This window comes from Podarcis bocagei, assembly GCF_964188305.1.
Source record: "Podarcis bocagei genome assembly, chromosome: 14".
Taxonomy (NCBI): Eukaryota; Metazoa; Chordata; class Lepidosauria; order Squamata; family Lacertidae; genus Podarcis; species Podarcis bocagei.
The window spans coordinates 33,676,585-33,699,953 of NC_138139.1; the positions used below are offsets into that span (position 1 = coordinate 33,676,585).

The following is a 23,369-nucleotide window of genomic DNA, read 5'->3' on the forward strand; positions in this document are numbered from 1 at the left end:
CTCCAATATTTCCTACGCCTCTGATGGTCCAAAACCTGTTTGAAGTCCATATTGTGATACCGGTATCAGGTTTTGACCTGGCAATATATCATGAATCATGATGTGTGTTAGGGCTGGGCGATATATTATCCCAAACCCAGTTTCAAGTCCATCTCATGATACTGGTTTCATAATTTTTGACCTGGCAATATATTGCGAATCGTGGTGTGTGTGGTGCAAAAATCACAATGTGGTGAAAACCATGAAACCAGCCAATGCCCCATCCTTATTTCAGACATTACATCGGTATATTGTGATGTTTAGCTGGTGATATATCGCAGTGTTGAAAACCACAGGTATCGCCCGGCCCTCTTCCTGAGCTCTCCCTTTCTCCAGGCCCGGAACAGATAATGAGTCAATTGCTCCCAAAACAGCTCAGCCAGTGCCCTCTCAAAGGCATTCAATTCACTCAGGTCTTCGCTGCTCCAACTGCTTCAGGTTCCTTTGTGCTTCCTCCACAGAAAGGAGGACCAGCACTCACTGATTTTATGGCCACTGGGTCAGTTTGTGACCAAGGTGAGATGGGAACACCAGAACATACCGGTAATAGGAAGCTCCCTTATGACAAGTCAGACTTCTTGGTCCATCTAGCTCAGCATTGTCCACACTGATTGACAGCAGCTCCTCGGGGTCTCAGGCAGGCAGCTTCTCCTGCGTGGAAGTGCCAGAGACCAAAACTGGGACCTCCTGCATGCAAACAGATACTCTACCCTTCTCTTAAGGACGTAGCAGCTTGCTCTCTTTGCCACAACACCGTGTTTTGAGGACACCACCACCCCTCCCCACGTTGGTGTTTATAAACCACCTAGTCTCCCAGATAAAAGGCTCCAGTCTCCAGGAGACAGCAGACAACAACTCCTGGCAAAATGTCTTCATTTTATTTCAACACAAACCAAAAACTGGGGGAGGGAAGAGAAGTTCACATTCCTATGCAACTGAATTTCTCGTCCGTCGAAGCAAGTGGGTCACTCTCCTCTACCGGAGGCAGCAATGGCTACTGATAGCCTGCTAGTCTAAGGATGGTAGGGTATCGCGATCGATGGGCCATGCATTTCTGCCTGTCAATAAAGATGCTGTTGGCCTTCACGGCAATCTCCTTCTCGAGATTCATCCGAGAGTCTTCGAGGTTGCGCAGTGCCTGCTCAGACTCCAGAAGCTTCTTCTTGAGAGCCTCGATGGATGCTGTCAGTTCTTCGATTTCGCTGACCAGCCTGGATAGTGGGAAACAGAGCAACGGATGTCAGAGGTGCAGCGTTTAATTTTCTTTTAAAGAAAAAAAAAGGTTGGGCTGGGGGAGCGGGTGGTCCAGCCTGCCTAGAAAACCACACCATCCAACATTTATTTCACAAAATTATATGCTGCTTGACTGTCATAAAACCTCGACGCAGTTTTCAGAAAGAGTAAAACAAAAAAATTACAGTGAAGGCATCTGTCCACAGGCAGGGAGTTCCAAAGTGAAGACGCTGTCACACTAAAAAAATAAAAAATCTATTTCCTACAATTGCAGAATGAGTATTATGTGGTGCTTGTAACAGTGTCAGTTTCACAGATTGAAGCAGCTAAGTGGGCATATATGTGGATAACGCAATCTCTCTTTTTCTTTTCTTTTTTCCAGATCTGTTAATAATACTTCATATATATATATATATATATATATATATATATATATATATATTCACTTTTACACATCAAACAAAAAAACAAAACAATTATCCATCACCACAAAGAGAAAGGGGGGGGGGAGGAAAGAAAACTTGATACATCAACAAATATTCTCCTAATATTGAAATAATAACCGTCTTTTTCTGTCGACCAGACTTCCCATTTACTCCCCACCTCAAATTCTCATTGTTTATACACTGCCACAAGTTCTATTAAAGTTTGATCATCTTTGATCTGTCTTATCTTTTACATCATACTTAAGACTACTGCTGAAATTATTCGAAGGCTGCAACTGACCTTAAACTACAATTGTTATTTTTCAAATAAGTTTTAAAGACTTCCCATCTTGAAGTAAATACCTGTTTTGGTATGTTTTTTATTTTCTCTGACAAGCTATCTAGTTCCGCATATTCGGCCAATTTTTGAATCCATTCTGATCTCGACGGAACTTTGTCACTCTTCCAATTTGTCGCACTCTCAAAGGTAAAGTGGCCCCAAGTTGTTAAGGGCTTTATATAGCAATAACAACAACTTGGACAGATAGCAAATGTCTGTCTCTATGCTAACGGGGTCTCACTCCTGTCAGCAATTGTGCCGCAGCATTCTAGGCTAGCAATAGTTTCTGGATCAAGCGCAAGGGACACCCCACATAAAAGTGCATTGGAGTAATCCAATCTCACATGAAAGAGGAATCCTCTTCATCCAAAGCAGGCGCTTCAGATCTAGACTGGTCAGCAGTTCTCCTTGCCTTCATTTGCATTTGCCTCTGGACTAAAACCAGGCTATATCGTTTATGGCTCATACAAAATCAATTTTGTAATACGGGGAATGAGAATTGCAAGCCATTTTTACATGTCTAGCGAACATCTTCTAAGGCGGAGGCCTATCTCTCCTTGGAGCCCGTTTCTAATTTAGAAGACCGGCAGGTGAAAAGGCATCAAGCAATTTCAGCCTTTTCTTCTCCCTTTTTTCCCCTCTCGTGTGTTTGTTTTGTACAAACATGTTGGTGACGGGAGACGTACAGTGTTGACAGTCTCCCTTCCCCACCGTCAAACATGTTTGCAAGGTGATAAATGCCCACTTTGTTACCTCTGCACTCAAGAGTTGTAGATAACCTTTCTGCTGTAATGACAGGCCGCAATTAGAAGCACTGGGGTGAAAAGATAGTGTATGTGTGTAGGTTTTTAAAGGATGTATTAGTAATATGTTGCAACTTGGAATCAATCTGTTCTGTACAATCCTGTACCCTAAGTACAGTGTACAGTCTGTCTCCTCGTCCCTCAAGTACCTTTCTGCAAGTGAGTCTGCCAACCAGAACTTAAGAGGAACTGTTAGAATTCTGTCTCACTTACACAAAACTACCGCAAAGCACAAAACACAGAGATAGGCCCATGCAGATCAGTTTCCTGGTAGCATCTATGCTGCTTATATAACCAGGTGTAGTGTGTGTGTGTATCAAAGACCAGTTACTATTTCTTCAGCAGGGTCCCAACAAGGTCCCCGTCTCCAGTATCCTAGAACCACTCAAGCAGCATGAAAGGGGAGCTTTCTCATCCCCAAGAAGATGACTTTCTCCCCTTTGTGGTGACAAGAGCCAATCAGAGTAAAGGAGGTGAGTCAGCCTCTGAGGATTGGCTCCTAGGGTCCTTCTGGAGAAGATGCGCAGGAAGAACACCAAAGAGTTGTTATTCTGTAGGCTCCAAAGCTAAGTGTTTAGGAACACTGGCTCCAGTTTCAAGGGACTGGTGTGCAGGTTCTGTTACGTACAATGGAACTTCAAGGAAAATTAAGTCATTCCAAAAGGATGTATTGGAGCACTCCGAATCATTTGCCCACATATAGGCACAGAAACTAGTAGATGTAGCTGAAGGGCAACACATGGAGATCTGAATAGAACATTGCAATGCCTTCCAAGTTCTTACCATTGTATATTTTTAATATTAGTGTGAATTCTTAGAAGGGGCTGTGAGGATGAGTGGCTGCGATGATCATGAAGGGATCCCGTATTCTTAATTTGCCGCTACATCATTCATTGTAACATCTGAATCAAGCTGGATAGTGAGTGGCCCATCCTTGGACCTGATCTTCTTGGGCAGTTTGAGAGCCAAACTGCACATCACTTTAGAGTTCCCCGATCAGATCTGCTGGTGCATTTTGTTCCATCAAACGACACCCAAAGGAGGCCATGGTTTGAATTAAGGTAGAGCGGCCATACATTACAGGGATTTCAAAGGTGGAATTGATATCCGGGGAGGATTTCTGAAAGGCGGTGCTTTTGGTGTTTTTGTAATAAATTTTTAAAACTCAAAAAAATTGGGGTCACCCCACTCCGCAACTCCAGCCCAGTCCTCCCCCTTCAGAGCTGCTATCCATCATGGCTGGCCAGCAAAGCAAAAGTGCTTGAAATGAAATCGAATGAATCTGTTTCTGGCCTCTTTATTATTTTTACCCATAATCCCATTCTGCCCTATATCCACAATAACCTATGAATTATTTTAAACCTATCAGCATATTTTATGAAAAATAGTCAAAATATGTGTTAGTGTATTTTCTCTCCAAAAGAAGTGTTTTAAATGGGCTTCACACACCCCCTTTGATGTATATTTAAAGGCATTTTTCCAGAATTCGTGTTTAAATGCATATTTTCTCTGAAAATGGGACTTAAAATTCATATCCCATATACGCATTTTTCTTGCAAAAAGGAATATTTCAGTTGCTGAGAATCATGTTACCACCTTCAGAGAAGTGCAAGATCTGCTGGGTAATTCTATTCCAACGTGCACATTAGGTTAGTGAAAATTAGGTTATTTCACAGAAAAACTAGCACAGATTAAAAAAAAAAAAACCCTCAAACCCCCCACCCCCCACCCCCAGGCTGGAACAACACTTACCTAAACTGGGCAGCATCTCTGCAGAGATCCACATTGGGCCTGAATGAACGGTCATAGAGCCTCGTCTGAGCTACCTTGAGTGGAGTTTCCTTGTCTTTAATAGCTTGCTTGAGAGCTTCAATGTTGTGCTCTTGATCGCCAATTTCCTTAAGAGTCTGTTTTAAAATAATTAAAATAAATAATAACAGTTTTATTGTTTTATACACCACCCATCTGGCTGCGTTTCCCCAGCCACCCCTGGCGGCTTCCAGCACATATGTAGAAAGGGGAGGAGGACACTTTGGGGCATATTTAGATTCCAAGTCTTTTATACACAAAGTACCATATTTTTCCGTGTATAACATGCCCCCGTGTATAAGACGACCCCTATTTTTTTGGGACTCCAAATTAAGAAAATTGGGGGGGGGGGAAATTGACAAGAGTTCTTGAGCTTTTTTTGGGGGGGGTTGCAGACAATCGCTCACCCGTCTGACTGCCGCTGCCAATCGCACGCTGAAGCCGCTATTGGTATGCCCGCTCATCGCCAGCAGCCGTAAATCGCCCAAAAAATTGCCGCCACAGCAGCCAATCACCAGCAGGCCACCAATCACCCGCCCAAACACCGCTGACAATCTCCTGCTCGTGACGGACACCAATCGCCCAACCCCCCCTCTGCACTATCCGTGTATAAGACAAACCCCCTTGTCTTAAACACAGAGAAGTACGGTAAATCAGCTTGGAGTATCCTGTTATGCAAAGGGTGGTGTTGGTGACAAGTCAATGCTGGAGACAGAGTCAACGCTTCAATTAGAGAGGCTGTTCTGAAAACAAGGAGGATACTACAACCCTTCAAATGGAAACTAATTTGCAGGTGTAAAGTGCACTGGCTGTAGCTTTGTCAGTGGCCTGGTTCTCACCTAACACTAAACCACAGGTTGCCAACATCCCCACTACCGCTTCCTATGATGCCCACTGGGGACCCCCCCTCCCAGGAGAAATTTTGCTCAACTTGCCCAAACACTTATTTTCTTCCCTCCAATCTCCTGTGTTTCTCCTCATTTGAATCTCTCTTGAGGTGAATGCTGGATGGAGAGCAGGGGGGCAAGTCAACTCTACCGTAGAACAATATGCTCGTGGCCGGAGAGTGTGACAAAGGAGGGGTGGAGCAATAAATATCAATTTTACCTTTGTACAGTAGGCTAGTTTCCACACACACACACACACACTCCATCCTCCATCAAAGCAAGCAAGGGGCATTATGGGAGTTCAACGACACACATTCCAGCCAAGCAAAAACACTCAGGGAGGATGTGAAGCAGGCCCAGTGAGGGCCTGTGGCCTAGGGACAGTTCTACAGGCCACACTGAGGCCTTAGGTTTCCTAGCCCTGCTTTATGGCATGCCTGGACTAGTGTCAAGGGCCAGCCTAGTCAGGTATCTGTCAAGTTGCCACTGTCAATGTCATACCCTCCAACAAGTTGAGTCCCGAAACCGGAACATGCGTCTTCCTGTCTGTTCTCCCATGAGAGATCACAGAGCCCAAAAGGACACACTTTTTCTAGGACTCAAAAACTCGTGTTCTTGACACGAGATCGGGGGGCGCTAAATCGTGTGAGATCATGGCGGCCAAAATGGCTGTGCTCTCACAGGGGGAAACGGGATGTCCTCGTTTTTCCCCGGGACACTTGTAGGGTATGTCTCCCCCTGAAGAAGTAGATTCACTGAGGGAAGCTGCCTTGCTCAAGCAACACCCCCCCAAACCCAGTGCTGATATTTGGAGTGGACCAATCCAGGAAGCTTCTCCCGCTCTGGGCCATAGCAAGGGGGCCACGTACTTTCTTCAGGTGGTGCTCCAGTTTGTGCTTGGCATCCTCCAGCACCTCCAACTGCTGGGCGAAGGCGTCGTTCACCCGGTTGCACTGCATGCGGAGGTCCTCAGCTGTGTCGCGGAGGATGTTGTCGATCAGGGCACGGAGATTGATGGACGCCAGCTTCTCTCGCTCGGCCCGGTAGATGTTGTCGTGGCTGTGCTTGGCCCACGTCTCGGGCGTGGAAGCACTGTGGCATGGGCCCCGGGGAGGAGCGGCGAGGGCAGGAGGAGATGGAAAACAAAACGGTGAGCGTCACAACGTCCGCCATCTCCAAACGGGGCTAGGGGATGTTTTGTCAGACTGAGGGCCATGTTCTCTTCTTGTGGGGAGCGGGAATGCCACATGGCAGTGGTGGGCAGGGCCCAAAGCAAACGTGGGCAGACGAAATGATGCAAACATTGCTTATGTATAGTAGGCTAGCTTCTACACAGATGTACACACTGCTGTCTCTCCTCAGGTATCCTCAAGGTTCAAGGACACATTCCAGCCTGGCAAAAATCAAGGAGGCCTGAGGAGATTTCCAAAGGCCAGACAGAGAAGTTCAGAGGGTGGCATTTGGGCCCCACTCCTGGACTGCAAGTAAAAGATAAAAAAAGTTAAAGGATCCCTGGACAGTTAAGTCCAGTCAAAGGTGACCATGGGGTTGTGGCACTCATCTCACTTTCAGGCCGAGGGAGCTGGTGTTTGTCCACAGACAGCTTTCTGGGTCATGTGGTCAGCAGGACCAAACCGCTTCTGGAGCAATGGAACACCGTGATGGAAGCCAGAGCACACGGAAATGCCATTTACCTTCCCGCCACAGCGGTACCTATTTATCTACTTGCACTGACATGCTTTCGAACTGCTAGGTTGGCAGGAGCTGGGACGGAGCAATGGGAGCTCACGGGGATTTGAACCGCCAACCTTCTAATCAGCAAGCCCAAGAGGCTCAGTGGTTTAGACCACAGCACCACCTGCGTCCCATCTTTGGGACTGCATCTATCTGGACTGCATCTATGGGGCATTTACATTTAAGAGACTGTGTATGGTTCTGCTCACCTCACCAGGGATGGGGGCGATGTGTTGGGTAAATTGTTCGAATCTCTACTCAAGCTGTGAAGGTCACTGAGCAGCCTTCATCCTGTAGAGGTTAGTCCATTGGGATGAGTGGGCCCAGCAACCTCAGCCTGCCTTTAGCCTGCCCCGCCCCCACCTTTCTTACTTGCAACCAGTTCAGTGGGGCAGCCCTCCCTATCAGCTTCCTCTATAGCTTCAATTCTGCCTTTGCACAACTCAGCAGAGGGGATAGTTACAAAACAAGAATTAGTTGGCTCTGCCTGTCATCAGCTTTGGCGCCACCTGCTGTTGGTCTCCTGGCCTTCCCTCCTACCAGTGGGCTCCAGCGGGCACTGCAAGTACCTCTCAACTATACAAATGGAGACACCTAAGGGTGGATACAATGGATTCCTTACTCTGTGCCGCCTTCCTTCCCAGGTGTAGGTGATCCAGAGGTTCTCACCTGTCCTCAAACCTTGATGTGCTTGGATGGAACTGGATGTTCGTGCTCTGGTTATTGTACCTCCCACATTTCTCGTCAATGTTGTAAGTTTCAACTTTGTCAGACCAGTCCATTTCACAGATCTCCTTGTGATCTCGATTTAATCTGCAGAATCAAACACCGCAAACCTCAGAACGGAGGGGGGCCTTGAAAGCACACCCTTCCACACCATTCACCTTTGTTTTGTGGGCAAAATGCAACCTACACACCCAATTTTAGTCAGCCCAAGAAAACCTTGTGAAGCTCAGTTCCTCAGAGATTTGTGTTTCAGAGAGCAGCCCATCTAAATAGGTACTGAATGCCTAACAGCAGCCTTGCCCAGCCTAGCATCCCTCCAGATGTTTCGGACTACAAATCCCATCAGCCCCAGACAGTGCTGCCGTGTTTAGGGTTACAACTCCCATCAGCACCAGCCAGCATGGCTGAGCTTCCAGAATTGTATTCCCATACCCTCCAATAACAGACCCAGAATTACGAAAGCCAATCCGATAGCTTTGATCCCCTGCCAGCGCCTCCAAGCTCAGGGAGGCGAATGAACCGGCCCTTGTCCAAAGTGGCAGTGGCAGATGCGAGGGAGCATCTCGTTGTCTCTCCATGGCTGCTGCTGCCACCCTCCTCCCTTGGGCAGCTTGTAGTGGTTGCTGGAGAGCGGGCAAGGAGGAGCAGAAGCTGCTGCCAGCAAGGCCCAGACCCACATAATGCATTGGCTCTGAGGGGCAGAACCAACCTAGGTAGGAAGAAAGGTGGAGCAGAGCGCAAGGAGTCTATATATATATATATATATATATATATATATATATATATATATATAGGTTTTGGTGTCTTCGGGTGTCTTCCCGTGTAAGAGTTGGGGTGTCTAGGCGACGTTTCGACGAGGTCTCACTCGTCATCTTCAGGCTGGTGCTTTCGGCTTCTTGTTACTAGAACAGAGCAGGATCTCAGTGTTTGAGTTCCTATAAATACTGTTGAGGGGGTGTGGTGTATAGCCTCCAACGTTCTGGGCAGATAGGAAGTTCCTAGGTTAATGTGCCTTTTCTTCTTTTGTTCATTAATTACTTGAGGGATATCTTGAGTGATTACTTGAGTGATATTCTGAGTACCACTTAGGAGGGTCATTAGGTGTGGATTAGTTGCTAAAGCTTTCGTGTCTTGACCTCTTGACCTTGTGAAGAGTTTTTCTGAGAAGATGGCTGTACTGCACTTAGTTGTGCTCTGGCTTGGCTTCGTGTATAGGGGCGAGCTGTGGTTTTGTGCCCTGTGCCAGCCAGATCTGTGTAGGGATTGCAGGGGGGTGCAGCATCCGGAGGTGCCACTATGGTTTGGCTACTGGATGGTGTCTGTAATTTATCTGTGGAGAGGGTCTGGGTTTGGGTCTGGTGTGGTTGATTGGAGATGGCGTTCTGTGTGCCTCTGGTTCTGGTGTCGGTTTTTGTGGGGAGGGCTAATTTCCAGATGTCTGGCAGGCGGGACGTGTCGTCACGCTTGTTCATGTTGTGAGGGTGTTTCTCTATCTCGATGGCTTCCATGATTATTCTCTTGTGGTGATGTTCCATGTTAAAGAGCAATTTGGAATCTGCAAAATTAATTTCGTGTCCTGTTTCTTTCATGTGTTGGTAAAGAGAGGAAGTTTTTTCTTCTTTTTTGACGGCATTCTTGTGTTCTGCGATACGTGCATTTATTCGTCTGTTTGTTTGTCCAATGTACGTGGCTGGGCAGACTTTGCAGGGTATTTCATAGACCCCTTGGTTTTCTAACTGGATTTTATCTTTTGGGTTTCTGAGGATATTGGCTATTTTTTGGTTGGTGCAAAAGGCTGTTTTGATATTGTGTTTATGGAGGATTTTGCTAATTTTATCTGTAGTGCCCTTGATATAAGGAAGGAGGGCCATGCCATTGTTTTCTTCTGTGTCTTGGTTTTTGGGGGGTGTTTCTTTTTGGATTAGCTTCGTAACCCTGTTTTGCTGGTATCCGTTGGCGATTAACACATTTGAGAGATTCTGTAACTCAGTTGTCAAGTGGTCTTTGTCAGCCAGACGTTTGGTTCTGGAGATGAGAGTCTTGGCTACGGAGTTTATTTGTGCAGGGTGGTGGTGTGATTGTGCATGTAAGTAGCGGTTGGTGTGTGTTTTTTTCCGGTAGATAGTGTGTCCTAGGGAGCCATCAGGTTTTTTGTAGATTAGGACGTCAAGGAAGGGAAGTTGGTTGTTGGCTTCTATTTCCATAGTGAATTGTATTTTGGGGTGTAGGCTGTTGAGATGTGTGAGGAAGCTATCTAGTTTTTCCTTCCCGTGTGGCCAAATTACAAAGGTGTCGTCAACATATCTGAGCCAAAGTTTGGGTTTGTGTTCTGACTTGTCTAAAGCATTGGTTTCAAAGTGTTCCATGTACAGATTTGCGATGACCGGTGAGAGGGGTGATCCCATAGGTGCTCCTTCTATCTGTTTGTATCTTTGTCCATTGTGGATGAAGTACGTGTTGGTTAGGCAGTGGTTGGTCAGGTCCAGGATGTATTCGGGGGGGTTGTATTTGTTTTGAATGGCTGTCAAGGCTTCATTAATGGGCACTTGTGTGAAGAGAGATACAACATCGAAGCTCACAAGTAGGTCATCGGGATGTAGGTTTTGCTTCTTTATTGTTTCTATGAACTGGAAGGAGTTTGTAACGTGTGAAGCGATAGATTCTGCATAGGGCTGAAGTTGCTTAGCGAGAAATTTAGCGAGATTTTGTAGAGGTGAGCCTATGGAGCTGACTATTGGTCTGAGTGGTGTTCCTTCTTTGTGTATCTTGGGGAGACCGTAGAGTTTGGGGCATCTGGATGATTTTTCTCTGGGGATGATTCTTAGCTGGATTTCTTCACTGATAGGAGAGGCTTTTATTTTGGATTTGGTGGTTTTTTCCAGATAGGTGGTGGGATCTGTTTTTATAGGTTGGTAGGTAGGGTCTTGGAGTAGATTTGATAGTTTTGCTTGGTAGTCCGATGTGTTCATCACAACAGTGGCATTACCTTTGTCTGCTGGGAGAATGATTATGTTGTTGTCTTTCCTCAGGTTGGTGAGTGCTTTCTGTTCTTCTTTGTGTAAATTGCTTCTGGGTGGTTTGCTGGAGCAGAGGATGTTGGTGACTTCAAGTCTGATTTTATTGGCTTCATCTGGGTTGATTTTGGTTAGGCTAGCTTCGACTCCGCATATGATGTTTTCCGTGGGGATGCGTCTCGGGGCGACTGCAAAGTTGAAACCTTTGGAGAGTACTTTGGTTTCAGTTGAGGTGAGGATCCTGTCTGATATGTTATGTACTGTTTGTTTCATGGGTTGTTGTGGAGGGTGGCTGGGCTTCTGGCGTTTCTCTAGTTTGTGGAGTTTGTTGGTGTGTATGTCTGTCTTATGTGAGGACTCTGTTTCAGCTCTCCAAACGGCTAGTTGTTTGCATTTGTCCCAGAGTGCAGGGTGGATTTTGTTACAGAGTTTGAGGTGAAGAGTGAGCAGATCTTTGTTGGTTTGGTTTAGTAGGTATCTTTTCTTATGTAGTTCGTTTCTGATTAGGGATAGTTCAGTTCGTTTCAGGATCCTTTCGGTAGCTGGGGTTTTAGAGTGGAATTTAAGTTGGAAGCATGTGGGAATTAAGTTGTTGTCTCGGCAGTTGCGTAGGAACAAGAGATCACATAAGATGGTGGCTCTTCGGATTTCTAGTTTCTCGTAGGTTCTTGTCAGCTGGAAGGTTTCCTCCCCGTAGAGGTGAGATATTTGCTTTCGTAGATTTTCACGGGTACAGGAATGTAGGTTTTGGTGTCTTCGGGTGTCTTCCCGTGTAAGAGTTGGGGTGTCTAGGCGACGTTTCGACGAGGTCTCACTCGTCATCTTCAGGCTGGTGCTTTCGGCTTCTTGTTACTAGAACAGAGCAGGATCTCAGTGTTTGAGTTCCTATAAATACTGTTGAGGGGGTGTGGTGTATAGCCTCCAACGTTCTGGGCAGATAGGAAGTTCCTAGGTTAATGTGCCTTTTCTTCTTTTGTTCATTAATTACTTGAGGGATATCTTGAGTGATTACTTGAGTGATATTCTGAGTACCACTTAGGAGGGTCATTAGGTGTGGATTAGTTGCTAAAGCTTTCGTGTCTTGACCTCTTGACCTTGTGAAGAGTTTTTCTGAGAAGATGGCTGTACTGCACTTAGTTGTGCTCTGGCTTGGCTTCGTGTATAGGGGCGAGCTGTGGTTTTGTGCCCTGTGCCAGCCAGATCTGTGTAGGGATTGCAGGGGGGTGCAGCATCCGGAGGTGCCACTATGGTTTGGCTACTGGATGGTGTCTGTAATTTATCTGTGGAGAGGGTCTGGGTTTGGGTCTGGTGTGGTTGATTGGAGATGGCGTTCTGTGTGCCTCTGGTTCTGGTGTCGGTTTTTGTGGGGAGGGCTAATTTCCAGATGTCTGGCAGGCGGGACGTGTCGTCACGCTTGTTCATGTTGTGAGGGTGTTTCTCTATCTCGATGGCTTCCATGATTATTCTCTTGTGGTGATGTTCCATGTTAAAGAGCAATTTGGAATCTGCAAAATTAATTTCGTGTCCTGTTTCTTTCATGTGTTGGTAAAGAGAGGAAGTTTTTTCTTCTTTTTTGACGGCATTCTTGTGTTCTGCGATACGTGCATTTATTCGTCTGTTTGTTTGTCCAATGTACGTGGCTGGGCAGACTTTGCAGGGTATTTCATAGACCCCTTGGTTTTCTAACTGGATTTTATCTTTTGGGTTTCTGAGGATATTGGCTATTTTTTGGTTGGTGCAAAAGGCTGTTTTGATATTGTGTTTATGGAGGATTTTGCTAATTTTATCTGTAGTGCCCTTGATATAAGGAAGGAGGGCCATGCCATTGTTTTCTTCTGTGTCTTGGTTTTTGGGGGGTGTTTCTTTTTGGATTAGCTTCGTAACCCTGTTTTGCTGGTATCCGTTGGCGATTAACACATTTGAGAGATTCTGTAACTCAGTTGTCAAGTGGTCTTTGTCAGCCAGACGTTTGGTTCTGGAGATGAGAGTCTTGGCTACGGAGTTTATTTGTGCAGGGTGGTGGTGTGATTGTGCATGTAAGTAGCGGTTGGTGTGTGTTTTTTTTTCCGGTAGATAGTGTGTCCTAGGGAGCCATCAGGTTTTTTGTAGATTAGGACGTCAAGGAAGGGAAGTTGGTTGTTGGCTTCTATTTCCATAGTGAATTGTATTTTGGGGTGTAGGCTGTTGAGATGTGTGAGGAAGCTATCTAGTTTTTCCTTCCCGTGTGGCCAAATTACAAAGGTGTCGTCAACATATCTGAGCCAAAGTTTGGGTTTGTGTTCTGACTTGTCTAAAGCATTGGTTTCAAAGTGTTCCATGTACAGATTTGCGATGACCGGTGAGAGGGGTGATCCCATAGGTGCTCCTTCTATCTGTTTGTATCTTTGTCCATTGTGGATGAAGTACGTGTTGGTTAGGCAGTGGTTGGTCAGGTCCAGGATGTATTCGGGGGGGTTGTATTTGTTTTGAATGGCTGTCAAGGCTTCATTAATGGGCACTTGTGTGAAGAGAGATACAACATCGAAGCTCACAAGTAGGTCATCGGGATGTAGGTTTTGCTTCTTTATTGTTTCTATGAACTGGAAGGAGTTTGTAACGTGTGAAGCGATAGATTCTGCATAGGGCTGAAGTTGCTTAGCGAGAAATTTAGCGAGATTTTGTAGAGGTGAGCCTATGGAGCTGACTATTGGTCTGAGTGGTGTTCCTTCTTTGTGTATCTTGGGGAGACCGTAGAGTTTGGGGCATCTGGATGATTTTTCTCTGGGGATGATTCTTAGCTGGATTTCTTCACTGATAGGAGAGGCTTTTATTTTGGATTTGGTGGTTTTTTCCAGATAGGTGGTGGGATCTGTTTTTATAGGTTGGTAGGTAGGGTCTTGGAGTAGATTTGATAGTTTTGCTTGGTAGTCCGATGTGTTCATCACAACAGTGGCATTACCTTTGTCTGCTGGGAGAATGATTATGTTGTTGTCTTTCCTCAGGTTGGTGAGTGCTTTCTGTTCTTCTTTGTGTAAATTGCTTCTGGGTGGTTTGCTGGAGCAGAGGATGTTGGTGACTTCAAGTCTGATTTTATTGGCTTCATCTGGGTTGATTTTGGTTAGGCTAGCTTCGACTCCGCATATGATGTTTTCCGTGGGGATGCGTCTCGGGGCGACTGCAAAGTTGAAACCTTTGGAGAGTACTTTGGTTTCAGTTGAGGTGAGGATCCTGTCTGATATGTTATGTACTGTTTGTTTCATGGGTTGTTGTGGAGGGTGGCTGGGCTTCTGGCGTTTCTCTAGTTTGTGGAGTTTGTTGGTGTGTATGTCTGTCTTATGTGAGGACTCTGTTTCAGCTCTCCAAACGGCTAGTTGTTTGCATTTGTCCCAGAGTGCAGGGTGGATTTTGTTACAGAGTTTGAGGTGAAGAGTGAGCAGATCTTTGTTGGTTTGGTTTAGTAGGTATCTTTTCTTATGTAGTTCGTTTCTGATTAGGGATAGTTCAGTTCGTTTCAGGATCCTTTCGGTAGCTGGGGTTTTAGAGTGGAATTTAAGTTGGAAGCATGTGGGAATTAAGTTGTTGTCTCGGCAGTTGCGTAGGAACAAGAGATCACATAAGATGGTGGCTCTTCGGATTTCTAGTTTCTCGTAGGTTCTTGTCAGCTGGAAGGTTTCCTCCCCGTAGAGGTGAGATATTTGCTTTCGTAGATTTTCACGGGTACAGGAATGTAGGTTTTGGTGTCTTCGGGTGTCTTCCCGTGTAAGAGTTGGGGTGTCTAGGCGACGTTTCGACGAGGTCTCACTCGTCATCTTCAGGCTGGTGCTTTCGGCTTCTTGTTACTAGAACAGAGCAGGATCTCAGTGTTTGAGTTCCTATAAATACTGTTGAGGGGGTGTGGTGTATAGCCTCCAACGTTCTGGGCAGATAGGAAGTTCCTAGGTTAATGTGCCTTTTCTTCTTTTGTTCATTAATTACTTGAGGGATATCTTGAGTGATTACTTGAGTGATATTCTGAGTACCACTTAGGAGGGTCATTAGGTGTGGATTAGTTGCTAAAGCTTTCGTGTCTTGACCTCTTGACCTTGTGAAGAGTTTTTCTGAGAAGATGGCTGTACTGCACTTAGTTGTGCTCTGGCTTGGCTTCGTGTATAGGGGCGAGCTGTGGTTTTGTGCCCTGTGCCAGCCAGATCTGTGTAGGGATTGCAGGGGGGTGCAGCATCCGGAGGTGCCACTATGGTTTGGCTACTGGATGGTGTCTGTAATTTATCTGTGGAGAGGGTCTGGGTTTGGGTCTGGTGTGGTTGATTGGAGATGGCGTTCTGTGTGCCTCTGGTTCTGGTGTCGGTTTTTGTGGGGAGGGCTAATTTCCAGATGTCTGGCAGGCGGGACGTGTCGTCACGCTTGTTCATGTTGTGAGGGTGTTTCTCTATCTCGATGGCTTCCATGATTATTCTCTTGTGGTGATGTTCCATGTTAAAGAGCAATTTGGAATCTGCAAAATTAATTTCGTGTCCTGTTTCTTTCATGTGTTGGTAAAGAGAGGAAGTTTTTTCTTCTTTTTTGACGGCATTCTTGTGTTCTGCGATACGTGCATTTATTCGTCTGTTTGTTTGTCCAATGTACGTGGCTGGGCAGACTTTGCAGGGTATTTCATAGACCCCTTGGTTTTCTAACTGGATTTTATCTTTTGGGTTTCTGAGGATATTGGCTATTTTTTGGTTGGTGCAAAAGGCTGTTTTGATATTGTGTTTATGGAGGATTTTGCTAATTTTATCTGTAGTGCCCTTGATATAAGGAAGGAGGGCCATGCCATTGTTTTCTTCTGTGTCTTGGTTTTTGGGGGGTGTTTCTTTTTGGATTAGCTTCGTAACCCTGTTTTGCTGGTATCCGTTGGCGATTAACACATTTGAGAGATTCTGTAACTCAGTTGTCAAGTGGTCTTTGTCAGCCAGACGTTTGGTTCTGGAGATGAGAGTCTTGGCTACGGAGTTTATTTGTGCAGGGTGGTGGTGTGATTGTGCATGTAAGTAGCGGTTGGTGTGTGTTTTTTTTCCGGTAGATAGTGTGTCCTAGGGAGCCATCAGGTTTTTTGTAGATTAGGACGTCAAGGAAGGGAAGTTGGTTGTTGGCTTCTATTTCCATAGTGAATTGTATTTTGGGGTGTAGGCTGTTGAGATGTGTGAGGAAGCTATCTAGTTTTTCCTTCCCGTGTGGCCAAATTACAAAGGTGTCGTCAACATATCTGAGCCAAAGTTTGGGTTTGTGTTCTGACTTGTCTAAAGCATTGGTTTCAAAGTGTTCCATGTACAGATTTGCGATGACCGGTGAGAGGGGTGATCCCATAGGTGCTCCTTCTATCTGTTTGTATCTTTGTCCATTGTGGATGAAGTACGTGTTGGTTAGGCAGTGGTTGGTCAGGTCCAGGATGTATTCGGGGGGGTTGTATTTGTTTTGAATGGCTGTCAAGGCTTCATTAATGGGCACTTGTGTGAAGAGAGATACAACATCGAAGCTCACAAGTAGGTCATCGGGATGTAGGTTTTGCTTCTTTATTGTTTCTATGAACTGGAAGGAGTTTGTAACGTGTGAAGCGATAGATTCTGCATAGGGCTGAAGTTGCTTAGCGAGAAATTTAGCGAGATTTTGTAGAGGTGAGCCTATGGAGCTGACTATTGGTCTGAGTGGTGTTCCTTCTTTGTGTATCTTGGGGAGACCGTAGAGTTTGGGGCATCTGGATGATTTTTCTCTGGGGATGATTCTTAGCTGGATTTCTTCACTGATAGGAGAGGCTTTTATTTTGGATTTGGTGGTTTTTTCCAGATAGGTGGTGGGATCTGTTTTTATAGGTTGGTAGGTAGGGTCTTGGAGTAGATTTGATAGTTTTGCTTGGTAGTCCGATGTGTTCATCACAACAGTGGCATTACCTTTGTCTGCTGGGAGAATGATTATGTTGTTGTCTTTCCTCAGGTTGGTGAGTGCTTTCTGTTCTTCTTTGTGTAAATTGCTTCTGGGTGGTTTGCTGGAGCAGAGGATGTTGGTGACTTCAAGTCTGATTTTATTGGCTTCATCTGGGTTGATTTTGGTTAGGCTAGCTTCGACTCCGCATATGATGTTTTCCGTGGGGATGCGTCTCGGGGCGACTGCAAAGTTGAAACCTTTGGAGAGTACTTTGGTTTCAGTTGAGGTGAGGATCCTGTCTGATATGTTATGTACTGTTTGTTTCATGGGTTGTTGTGGAGGGTGGCTGGGCTTCTGGCGTTTCTCTAGTTTGTGGAGTTTGTTGGTGTGTATGTCTGTCTTATGTGAGGACTCTGTTTCAGCTCTCCAAACGGCTAGTTGTTTGCATTTGTCCCAGAGTGCAGGGTGGATTTTGTTACAGAGTTTGAGGTGAAGAGTGAGCAGATCTTTGTTGGTTTGGTTTAGTAGGTATCTTTTCTTATGTAGTTCGTTTCTGATTAGGGATAGTTCAGTTCGTTTCAGGATCCTTTCGGTAGCTGGGGTTTTAGAGTGGAATTTAAGTTGGAAGCATGTGGGAATTAAGTTGTTGTCTCGGCAGTTGCGTAGGAACAAGAGATCACATAAGATGGTGGCTCTTCGGATTTCTAGTTTCTCGTAGGTTCTTGTCAGCTGGAAGGTTTCCTCCCCGTAGAGGTGAGATATTTGCTTTCGTAGATTTTCACGGGTACAGGAATGTAGGTTTTGGTGTCTTCGGGTGTCTTCCCGTGTAAGAGTTGGGGTGTCTAGGCGACGTTTCGACGAGGTCTCACTCGTCATCTTCAGGCTGGTGCTTTCGGCTTCTTGTTACTAGAACAGAGCAGGATCTCAGTGTTTGAGTTCCTATAAATACTGTTGAGGGGGTGTGGTGTATAGCCTCCAACGTTCTGGGCAGATAGGAAGTTCCTAGGTTAATGTGCCTTTTCTTCTTTTGTTCATTAATTACTTGAGGGATATCTTGAGTGATTACTAGTAATCACTCAAGATATCCCTCAAGTAATTAATGAACAAAAGAAGAAAATGCACATTAACCTAGGAACTTCCTATCTGCCCAGAACGTTGGAGGCTATACACCACACCCCCTCAACAGTATTTATAGGAACTCAAACACTGAGATCCTGCTCTGTTCTAGTAACAAGAAGCCGAAAGCACCAGCCTGAAGATGACGAGTGAGACCTCGTCGAAACGTCGCCTAGACACCCCAACTCTTACACGGGAAGACACCCGAAGACACCAAAACCTACATTCCTGTACCCGTGAAAATCTACGAAAGCAAATATCTCACCTCTACGGGGAGGAAACCTTCCAGCTGACAAGAACCTACGAGAAACTAGAAATCCGAAGAGCCACCATCTTATGTGATCTCTTGTTCCTACGCAACTGCCGAGACAACAACTTAATTCCCACATGCTTCCAACTTAAATTCCACTCTAAAACCCCAGCTACCGAAAGGATCCTGAAACGAACTGAACTATCCCTAATCAGAAACGAACTACATAAGAAAAGATACCTACTAAACCAAACCAACAAAGATCTGCTCACTCTTCACCTCAAACTCTGTAACAAAATCCACCCTGCACTCTGGGACAAATGCAAACAACTAGCCGTTTGGAGAGCTGAAACAGAGTCCTCACATAAGACAGACATACACACCAACAAACTCCACAAACTAGAGAAACGCCAGAAGCCCAGCCACCCTCCACAACAACCCATGAAACAAACAGTACATAACATATCAGACAGGATCCTCACCTCAACTGAAACCAAAGTACTCTCCAAAGGTTTCAACTTTGCAGTCGCCCCGAGACGCATCCCCACGGAAAACATCATATGCGGAGTCGAAGCTAGCCTAACCAAAATCAACCCAGATGAAGCCAATAAAATCAGACTTGAAGTCACCAACATCCTCTGCTCCAGCAAACCACCCAGAAGCAATTTACACAAAGAAGAACAGAAAGCACTCACCAACCTGAGGAAAGACAACAACATAATCATTCTCCCAGCAGACAAAGGTAATGCCACTGTTGTGATGAACACATCGGACTACCAAGCAAAACTATCAAATCTACTCCAAGACCCTACCTACCAACCTATAAAAACAGATCCCACCACCTATCTGGAAAAAACCACCAAATCCAAAATAAAAGCCTCTCCTATCAGTGAAGAAATCCAGCTAAGAATCATCCCCAGAGAAAAATCATCCAGATGCCCCAAACTCTACGGTCTCCCCAAGATACACAAAGAAGGAACACCACTCAGACCAATAGTCAGCTCCATAGGCTCACCTCTACAAAATCTCGCTAAATTTCTCGCTAAGCAACTTCAGCCCTATGCAGAATCTATCGCTTCACACGTTACAAACTCCTTCCAGTTCATAGAAACAATAAAGAAGCAAAACCTACATCCCGATGACCTACTTGTGAGCTTCGATGTTGTATCTCTCTTCACACAAGTGCCCATTAATGAAGCCTTGACAGCCATTCAAAACAAATACAACCCCCCCGAATACATCCTGGACCTGACCAACCACTGCCTAACCAACACGTACTTCATCCACAATGGACAAAGATACAAACAGATAGAAGGAGCACCTATGGGATCACCCCTCTCACCGGTCATCGCAAATCTGTACATGGAACACTTTGAAACCAATGCTTTAGACAAGTCAGAACACAAACCCAAACTTTGGCTCAGATATGTTGACGACACCTTTGTAATTTGGCCACACGGGAAGGAAAAACTAGATAGCTTCCTCACACATCTCAACAGCCTACACCCCAAAATACAATTCACTATGGAAATAGAAGCCAACAACCAACTTCCCTTCCTTGACGTCCTAATCTACAAAAAACCTGATGGCTCCCTAGGACACACTATCTACCGGAAAAAAAAACACACACCAACCGCTACTTACATGCACAATCACACCACCACCCTGCACAAATAAACTCCGTAGCCAAGACTCTCATCTCCAGAACCAAACGTCTGGCTGACAAAGACCACTTGACAACTGAGTTACAGAATCTCTCAAATGTGTTAATCGCCAACGGATACCAGCAAAACAGGGTTACGAAGCTAATCCAAAAAGAAACACCCCCCAAAAACCAAGACACAGAAGAAAACAATGGCATGGCCCTCCTTCCTTATATCAAGGGCACTACAGATAAAATTAGCAAAATCCTCCATAAACACAATATCAAAACAGCCTTTTGCACCAACCAAAAAATAGCCAATATCCTCAGAAACCCAAAAGATAAAATCCAGTTAGAAAACCAAGGGGTCTATGAAATACCCTGCAAAGTCTGCCCAGCCACGTACATTGGACAAACAAACAGACGAATAAATGCACGTATCGCAGAACACAAGAATGCCGTCAAAAAAGAAGAAAAAACTTCCTCTCTTTACCAACACATGAAAGAAACAGGACACGAAATTAATTTTGCAGATTCCAAATTGCTCTTTAACATGGAACATCACCACAAGAGAATAATCATGGAAGCCATCGAGATAGAGAAACACCCTCACAACATGAACAAGCGTGACGACACGTCCCGCCTGCCAGACATCTGGAAATTAGCCCTCCCCACAAAAACCGACACCAGAACCAGAGGCACACAGAACGCCATCTCCAATCAACCACACCAGACCCAAACCCAGACCCTCTCCACAGATAAATTACAGACACCATCCAGTAGCCAAACCATAGTGGCACCTCCGGATGCTGCACCCCCCTGCAATCCCTACACAGATCTGGCTGGCACAGGGCACAAAACCACAGCTCGCCCCTATACACGAAGCCAAGCCAGAGCACAACTAAGTGCAGTACAGCCATCTTCTCAGAAAAACTCTTCACAAGGTCAAGAGGTCAAGACACGAAAGCTTTAGCAACTAATCCACACCTAATGACCCTCCTAAGTGGTACTCAGAATATCACTCAAGTAATCACTCAAGATATCCCTCAAGTAATTAATGAACAAAAGAAGAAAATGCACATTAACCTAGGAACTTCCTATCTGCCCAGAACGTTGGAGGCTATACACCACACCCCCTCAACAGTATTTATAGGAACTCAAACACTGAGATCCTGCTCTGTTCTAGTAACAAGAAGCCGAAAGCACCAGCCTGAAGATGACGAGTGAGACCTCGTCGAAACGTCGCCTAGACACCCCAACTCTTACACGGGAAGACACCCGAAGACACCAAAACCTACATTCCTGTACCCGTGAAAATCTACGAAAGCAAATATCTCACCTCTACGGGGAGGAAACCTTCCAGCTGACAAGAACCTACGAGAAACTAGAAATCCGAAGAGCCACCATCTTATGTGATCTCTTGTTCCTACGCAACTGCCGAGACAACAACTTAATTCCCACATGCTTCCAACTTAAATTCCACTCTAAAACCCCAGCTACCGAAAGGATCCTGAAACGAACTGAACTATCCCTAATCAGAAACGAACTACATAAGAAAAGATACCTACTAAACCAAACCAACAAAGATCTGCTCACTCTTCACCTCAAACTCTGTAACAAAATCCACCCTGCACTCTGGGACAAATGCAAACAACTAGCCGTTTGGAGAGCTGAAACAGAGTCCTCACATAAGACAGACATACACACCAACAAACTCCACAAACTAGAGAAACGCCAGAAGCCCAGCCACCCTCCACAACAACCCATGAAACAAACAGTACATAACATATCAGACAGGATCCTCACCTCAACTGAAACCAAAGTACTCTCCAAAGGTTTCAACTTTGCAGTCGCCCCGAGACGCATCCCCACGGAAAACATCATATGCGGAGTCGAAGCTAGCCTAACCAAAATCAACCCAGATGAAGCCAATAAAATCAGACTTGAAGTCACCAACATCCTCTGCTCCAGCAAACCACCCAGAAGCAATTTACACAAAGAAGAACAGAAAGCACTCACCAACCTGAGGAAAGACAACAACATAATCATTCTCCCAGCAGACAAAGGTAATGCCACTGTTGTGATGAACACATCGGACTACCAAGCAAAACTATCAAATCTACTCCAAGACCCTACCTACCAACCTATAAAAACAGATCCCACCACCTATCTGGAAAAAACCACCAAATCCAAAATAAAAGCCTCTCCTATCAGTGAAGAAATCCAGCTAAGAATCATCCCCAGAGAAAAATCATCCAGATGCCCCAAACTCTACGGTCTCCCCAAGATACACAAAGAAGGAACACCACTCAGACCAATAGTCAGCTCCATAGGCTCACCTCTACAAAATCTCGCTAAATTTCTCGCTAAGCAACTTCAGCCCTATGCAGAATCTATCGCTTCACACGTTACAAACTCCTTCCAGTTCATAGAAACAATAAAGAAGCAAAACCTACATCCCGATGACCTACTTGTGAGCTTCGATGTTGTATCTCTCTTCACACAAGTGCCCATTAATGAAGCCTTGACAGCCATTCAAAACAAATACAACCCCCCCGAATACATCCTGGACCTGACCAACCACTGCCTAACCAACACGTACTTCATCCACAATGGACAAAGATACAAACAGATAGAAGGAGCACCTATGGGATCACCCCTCTCACCGGTCATCGCAAATCTGTACATGGAACACTTTGAAACCAATGCTTTAGACAAGTCAGAACACAAACCCAAACTTTGGCTCAGATATGTTGACGACACCTTTGTAATTTGGCCACACGGGAAGGAAAAACTAGATAGCTTCCTCACACATCTCAACAGCCTACACCCCAAAATACAATTCACTATGGAAATAGAAGCCAACAACCAACTTCCCTTCCTTGACGTCCTAATCTACAAAAAACCTGATGGCTCCCTAGGACACACTATCTACCGGAAAAAAAAACACACACCAACCGCTACTTACATGCACAATCACACCACCACCCTGCACAAATAAACTCCGTAGCCAAGACTCTCATCTCCAGAACCAAACGTCTGGCTGACAAAGACCACTTGACAACTGAGTTACAGAATCTCTCAAATGTGTTAATCGCCAACGGATACCAGCAAAACAGGGTTACGAAGCTAATCCAAAAAGAAACACCCCCCAAAAACCAAGACACAGAAGAAAACAATGGCATGGCCCTCCTTCCTTATATCAAGGGCACTACAGATAAAATTAGCAAAATCCTCCATAAACACAATATCAAAACAGCCTTTTGCACCAACCAAAAAATAGCCAATATCCTCAGAAACCCAAAAGATAAAATCCAGTTAGAAAACCAAGGGGTCTATGAAATACCCTGCAAAGTCTGCCCAGCCACGTACATTGGACAAACAAACAGACGAATAAATGCACGTATCGCAGAACACAAGAATGCCGTCAAAAAAGAAGAAAAAACTTCCTCTCTTTACCAACACATGAAAGAA

At 45.2% G+C, this 23,369-nt stretch overlaps 1 protein-coding gene across 1 annotated transcript in view; it reads right to left on the minus strand.

The window, feature by feature from the left end:
- Positions 1–895: 895 nt before the first annotated feature.
- Positions 896–23,369, minus strand: part of TEKT4 (tektin 4) — a 31,502-nt gene continuing 9,028 nt past the window's right edge. The window contains exons 3-6 of the mRNA XM_081170203.1: positions 7,940–8,083; positions 6,406–6,628; positions 4,593–4,747; positions 896–1,250 (exon numbers count right to left, since the gene is read on the minus strand). Of these exons, the coding sequence (XP_081026329.1) occupies positions 1,034–1,250; positions 4,593–4,747; positions 6,406–6,628; positions 7,940–8,083 (739 nt within the window). The 3' untranslated portion in view covers positions 896–1,033. The remainder of the gene's footprint in view (positions 1,251–4,592; positions 4,748–6,405; positions 6,629–7,939; positions 8,084–23,369) is intronic.